This window comes from Aotus nancymaae, unplaced genomic scaffold (genome assembly GCF_030222135.1).
Source record: "Aotus nancymaae isolate 86718 unplaced genomic scaffold, 86718_ANA_hifiasm-v0.15.2.pri h1tg000039l, whole genome shotgun sequence".
Classification (NCBI taxonomy): Eukaryota; Metazoa; Chordata; class Mammalia; order Primates; family Aotidae; genus Aotus; species Aotus nancymaae.
The window spans coordinates 6,174,243-6,180,550 of record NW_026988453.1 but is presented as its reverse complement, the minus strand read 5'-3'; the positions used below and the strand labels follow the sequence as shown (position 1 = coordinate 6,180,550).

Genomic DNA, 6,308 nt, shown 5'->3' with positions numbered 1-6,308 from the left:
ATGCCTTCAGATGTTGAACAACAAGTAACCAAGGGGAGAAAGGACAGACACAAAGTAAGCCTTACAGTTCCCCTGGCTTTCTGCATTAAGGTAATTTCTGAAGCATTGACATTACAAAGCAGAGTTCCAGGAAAGAGAGAACTATGCAGGAAAAAGAGCTCCAGAAATCTGCATATGAGTTTCCTCAAGTCAAGACTACTGGGCCACGTACACATAGAGTAAAATTCCACAAGGCCGGGGGAAAAGTGGGATGATGTCAATAATAAAACTGAAGCAGAGCAGAGGAAGAATATGGAAATTTATTGGGTCAAACATTAACATCAAGGGGGCTAGGAAAGAATAGAGGTTTAATGACCAATTTTTGGTAACTAAGAGATCTAAGAATCTGTTGGTTGTTGGGCCTAATCTTAGCCTGGAAAGGGGGGTGTGGAATGAGAGTAATGAAGAAAGACTCATCACCTCCCTGTAGCTCTTCTTTGCAATTCTCCAAGAGGGCTTTCTAAGTTGTTGAAGGTATTATTCAAAACCTACTGCCAATTTAATTCAAAGTGATAGAATTGAATTCTAAACTATTTCTAAAATGCTGGGTTAAATCAGGATAGCTAACTTATGCTGTGGTAACAAACAATCCCAAATATCAGTGGTTAAAGACAATAAAAATTTATTTCTCCCCCAAATTACATGTCTCATCCAGGTTTAAGGAGCAAGTGTTGACTCTGCTCCATATAGTCACTCAGGGAACCAGGCTGACAGATGTTCCACTGTCTTGCAGCTATGCCATCTGGAATGCATAGCTTAGTCACCAGAGTAAGGGAAGAGAAAAAAATGGAGAATTTCATGTGGGTTTTTTACTGTCTTACCCCAGAAAGGACACACACTAATTTCTACTCATTTTTCATTGGCTGGAGTTAGTATTGTGGCCTCACCTAACTGCAAGGGGGCCAGGAATAGAGGAACAAATGGAATATTTAGAGAGACTTACTGTGTTTACCACAGCTAGAAAGCTGGTGTTAACATTTCTCACCACCCAAATCTAACCTTCACTTACAAGTGGTTGGGGAGATGGTGAGCTCCCTGCTCCCCATTCAGAAAGAACAATGATTGCTAGGTACTGTCTCCTGGGAGTGTGACCATGCTTGGCTGCCTTATAGGAGACATTCAGTGGCTTCAGCCTACTCTGTTCAGTCAGAGCCCTGCCCTTCAGTCACTAAGGTTGTTTTATTTTTAGTTTCAGAAAAATCCCTGCTTTCTGAGGACCTTTGAATTCTATTTGTCTATGTGTGACCCAAGAGCCACAGACAGATGAAATTATTCCAGTGGACGTACTGCTCTGATTATGGTAAGAATTTTCATATGGTTAGAAACTTCTGGTTAGTTTCCATTTTCCTTGCTACCTCACTATTTCCCTTGGAAACGTTGCACATGCAATGAAGGGCTTATACTCAAATATTGATTTTTCACTTGACTCTGAGGTAGAAGGTCCTACAAAAATTCTACCACCCCAACCAAACATGAGTTTGGAAGGGTAAGCCTTGAGGAATCAATCAGCATAATGGCTGGGAGATAGGCGGATCAGAAAACCCAAGGGGGAGCTTTAGTGGAGATTTGGGATTTGAAAGGATCATACTTGGGCCGTTTATCTTCTTTTTTGGTTTCCTTTCCTCGGTACAACACCTCTTCTGGTTGTATCTCTACTCCAAGAGGGTGTTTCCCCTCTATTGCATGGCCCTCCTAAGAAGTATCCCTTTAAAAGGCCATTTAGATGGCAATTTTTCCTTTTAGACGGCATAAATTTGGGGTGCGGTGTTAGTATGCAGAGGGAGAAAGCTCAGGAAATAAGCCAGTGATACCTTGAAGTAGGAACAGAAGGGGAAAGGGTAGGAAAATGGCGCCTGTGTGCTTCTCTGAGCAGCAGGTAATTAAGATCCATGTGCTGCCCACATTTCTTTGCAGAGCTACATCCAAACCCTGGCAGCATGCGCCATTGTTTTTGGAAATATGTCACAGCCATTATATCCTTATTCCTCTTGAGCTGCTTCTTCCATGAGAAAATTCAAAATGTTGAATATACACTTCTTTTGGTGAGTACCAGAACCTGATAGTGGAACAATTTTCAGTTATTAAGTAGGAAAATAGCTCAATAAAAGTCAACATTTAGGCCTCATCTATGTGGGACACTCTAGAATCACTGTAAATGTTCTCAGAAAAGAGAAGTAACGACTTAGAATACTTTTTTTAACAAACATAAAAGGAAGTAAAATAATTTTGTTTCATTTTTCTTAAGAAAAGATGTCTGGGCACAGTTGCTCATGCCTATAATCCTAGCAATTTGGGAGGCTGAGGTGGGCAGATCAGGAGTTTGAGACCAGCCTGGGCAACATGGGGAAACCTCGTCTCTACTAAAAATACGAAAAATTAGCCAGGCATGGTGGTGCGTACTATGGTCCCAGCTACTAGGAGGCTGAGGTGGGAGGATGGCTTTAGCCCAGGAGGTGGAGGTTGCAGTGAGCTAAGATCACGCCAGTGCACTCCATCCTGGGCAACAGAGGGAAACCCTGTCTCAAGAAGAAAAAAAAATGCAATTTACTTTCTGTAAATTGCTCAGCCATGAAGGAAAGAAATAAGTAATTTGTTATAACTATCAATGGTGACAGTAGAGAAGAATAGATGAAGAAAAGGGACATTTCCAGGGGAAAACAGAGTAGTACCAGATATAAGAGACAACTGGCTGTTAGATGCCTAACATGTGGTTACTAAGAGACCCACTTGCTAGAAAGGTATGAAATAGGACTGATAGAGACTTCCTGTAGCTTTCCCTCAAAAACTCTGCCAAGGGCTTCTGTGTTATTGAAGAAATCAGTCAAAACCAACCCTACCAGCTTGATTCACAGTTACTTTCTAAATCCCTGCATGTAAAACAGCCACTTTCCACTATCCCTTGATATATCAGTGAGATTTGACTAGGGGCAGGGAGGGAGAAAGGGGACTCCAGGTGTGGAGAGGGCAGTGCACGGTCACCTCTAGAGGACCAGGCTGACTGGTAGGAACAGCAGGTGATGAGGACCTGTGTGCTGGCCACCTCCCAACCAGGACCTGGGCATGGAGATGTTATTTTTCCCATTTCTCACATGAAGGATTGGAAACAGCTTCCCCAAGTGGACAACATCTGCAAGTGAGAAGACCAAACCCCACGCGGTTCCTGGCCAGGCTTTGAAATACACATTTTTCCTAAAACACCTCAGACCAGCTGGAGCTAAGCATAGGGCAGGTGTGGGAAGTGGTTCAGAATGTGTGCATGGTCAGATTTGAGCAAGAGAAAGGACTCTAGAATTGAGGCACTGGGCACCAGCACATCTCACAGAACCGAGCCCAGGCCTAAGCCGAGGTGGACCACACCTTGGTTAGCTTGATGATGGTGGGGGCAGGCAGATGCTTACTCCACACAAGCCTCGGCCCTTCCCACAGGCCCTCCACACAAGCCTGGGAGCCCCATTTCCCGACTCAGAACCCATAACATCTGCTTGAAAGCCCTGCGTGTTCTTATGACGAGGTGGGAAGAGCGGTTCCCTGAGCCCTGATGCTGGGCCTCCCAAGGAACAGGAAGCTGAGGCTTGCCTAGCCTGTTTTATGGGTGATCTGATCCTAAATTGTCTTCAGAGAATCTGGGGATAATCTCAGGACTGACATATCTTATTCTCAGAAGGAAAAGGGGGACATAGCTTGGCAGACAGTTCAGGAACAAATCAGCTCTGAAAGCAAGAACCATCTGCAGACCTTCAAGGAGATGCAGAGAGACTCCCCTCTTTTCCAGCGTGCCAGCTACCAATTCCTGGCTGGAGCCCCTCCCCGGGAAAAGAGTGAGTAGCTGGGAGGGAGTGGTCAGACTGGGAGAAGGCCAGACAGGGTATTTCAGCCAGAAAAAGGAAGGAGGGTCGAAAAGGGAAGTGACTGGCACGTGGCTAGGAAAGAGGGTGCTCTGAGGCAATGCCATGCTGTGGAATTTGGTGCATGTTATAATTCCGAGTGTGTTTTCCTCCCACCTGGTCACCCCTTGAATGACCAACAGGGCAGAAGGGCCATAGTGACCCCGAGAAGGAGCTGTCCCATAGTTAGGCTCAGTTATGTCAGGCCCCCAGGGAGGGGAAGACAGGAAGGGGGAGGAGCTGGAGGGAGCCATGGGAAAAGCCATTGGGTAGAGGGCAAAGAGGGCCATGTGGACGTCAGGGCTAAGTGCACTAGACTGCTGGACCCTTGGGTTTACATAGATTTCCTGACATTCTCGAATTCACAGGTTGACCTGTGGTAGCTGAGATAACTCTGAAGGTCTAGGCCAGGCTAAGATACTTTGCCAAGCCAGCAAATTTCCCTTTGGTACCTGGCAGCCTTGCCCATGAGAGAGCCTTGCCCTTCACAAAGCTTTCCCAAGAGCCTTCCAAAGTATTGACCACAATACTGTGACCAAATAAAACCATATCACAATTTTTGATCAGCTATTAACCTCCCATGTGGACTACATGCCCCAGGAAAAGGAATGTGAATTGTCACTAGGATCGGCATAAGGGGAAGGCTTGGGAGGAGAGTCCTAGGAACCCTTCACCCTCTTGAAGTGCCAATATGCCTCATGTCTCCCCCAGGACTGCTGACCCTGGGGATTGCCTCAGTGCAGCATCCTCATGGGAGCCACCTCTTGGACACCTTGCAGTCCATGTTCCAAGCTTCCTCAGAAAGTGAGCTGGAGTATATCGTGGTGCTAGTCCACCTGTCAGGTCCTGACCCTGAGTGGCTCAGCAAAACAGCTGCCAATATTTCAGGTCTCTTCGCATCACAGATTGGGGCGGGGAAGCTGCTGGTGATCCACGGTGGGTCTCCTCTCCCAGGAGATCTGAGTGACGTTAATCACTCATCACCCTGTGAAACCTTCTATTCCAGACAGAAAGTAGATCATGCCCTCCTCACGAACTTTGCCAGCAACCTTTCTGATTACTTTCTACTGTTGGAAGATCACATTCATTGTGCCCCTAAATTTGTTGGTGCCATCTCTTTGGCATTATCAGCCTGGAAAGAACTACCTTGGGTGATCCTGGAGTTCGCCCACCTGAGCATCTCTGGAAAAGTTTTCCGCACCAGTGACCTCTCCCACCTGACAGCTTTCTTCCTCCTCTTTCAGAAGGACACTTTTTTTTTTTTTTTTTTTTTTTTTGAGATGGAGTTTCGCCCTTGTTACCCAGGCTGGAGTGCAATGGCGCAATCTCGGCTCACCGCAACCTCCACCTCCTGGGTTCAGGCAGAAGGACACTTCTACTCACTTGTTCCTCTCTGAATTTCATCTTCTCTTGGCCCAGAATGTTCCTATTCATTTCAGTCCCTCTGTCTTCCACCACACGGCCGATTATTCTGTGTTTGGCGACATATGCTTTCCTGTGGAGAAGGATAGGGTCTTTGGTGAATCAGACAACCCTGCTGCTACTGTCCTCACTGACATGGCATCAATATTGGCTATGATTCCACAATACGCCTATACACTGAACGAGGAGGGCTACTCTACCTTAGATCCTTTAAAAGGAAACTACTTGACAGTGATTCTGGACAGGCCACAAAGAGTCACCCGGATAGCGGTGCTGACAGGCTCTGACAAAGAAGGGAGGTACCAACTGCAGCAGGGGCAAGTGGAACCGGGCTATGATCCCCAGGAGGACCCCAGAGGCTGCACTCGCTGTGCCCTGCTAGGGCCACTGGTGGGAGGGTATTTGGACCAGATAGTATTTTCTGAAAAAGAGTCTGTGGAAGAGTTGAGTTGTATCCGACTACTGGTGTTGGCATCTCAAGAGTCTTGGCTCCTGATCAGGCAGATCAAAGTCTGGACTGAGCCTGAGGAAGAAGAGAAATAGAGGGCACAGTGGGGATTCTGAAAGAACTGCCTTTGAGAATGGAATCTACATGGTTTGGGAATAAATAAATCTACACATCAATCAAGGGCTGCTCATTCTTAGTAGGGTGGCCATACAATTTATTGTTCAAACTAGGACACTTTTGAAAGTGAAAGGAAGCACTCTTTAAAAACTGCACTAAAACGATAGGTACAAACCGGGACTGTCCTGGGCAAGATGAGATGCAGTGTCCCCCTAATGATGAGTTTTAAGGTAGATGACACAGTCTGATGAGGGGTAAAGACAAGACAACATCCTTCTGGCTTCCAAGGGCCAGAGAGAGGGAAGGTGTCACCATGCACTGCCTTGTTCTTGTCTATATACAGGTATAACATCGTCAGATCTCTCTTTGAGGGAATTACTGATGTATCTAGAGTTGGC

General features: G+C 46.2%; 1 protein-coding gene across 1 annotated transcript; it reads left to right on the top strand.

Annotated features, from left to right (window-relative positions):
- The first annotated feature begins 1,885 nt into the window (after positions 1-1,885).
- Positions 1,886-5,888, top strand: LOC105722008 (alpha-1,3-mannosyl-glycoprotein 4-beta-N-acetylglucosaminyltransferase-like protein MGAT4E). Its single transcript, XM_012459208.2, has 4 exons — positions 1,886-1,915; positions 3,701-3,857; positions 4,635-5,164; positions 5,286-5,888. The coding sequence occupies exons 1-4, from the start codon at positions 1,886-1,888 to the stop codon at positions 5,886-5,888; spliced, it is 1,320 nt and encodes a 439-aa protein (XP_012314631.2).
- Positions 5,889-6,308: the final 420 nt, after the last annotated feature.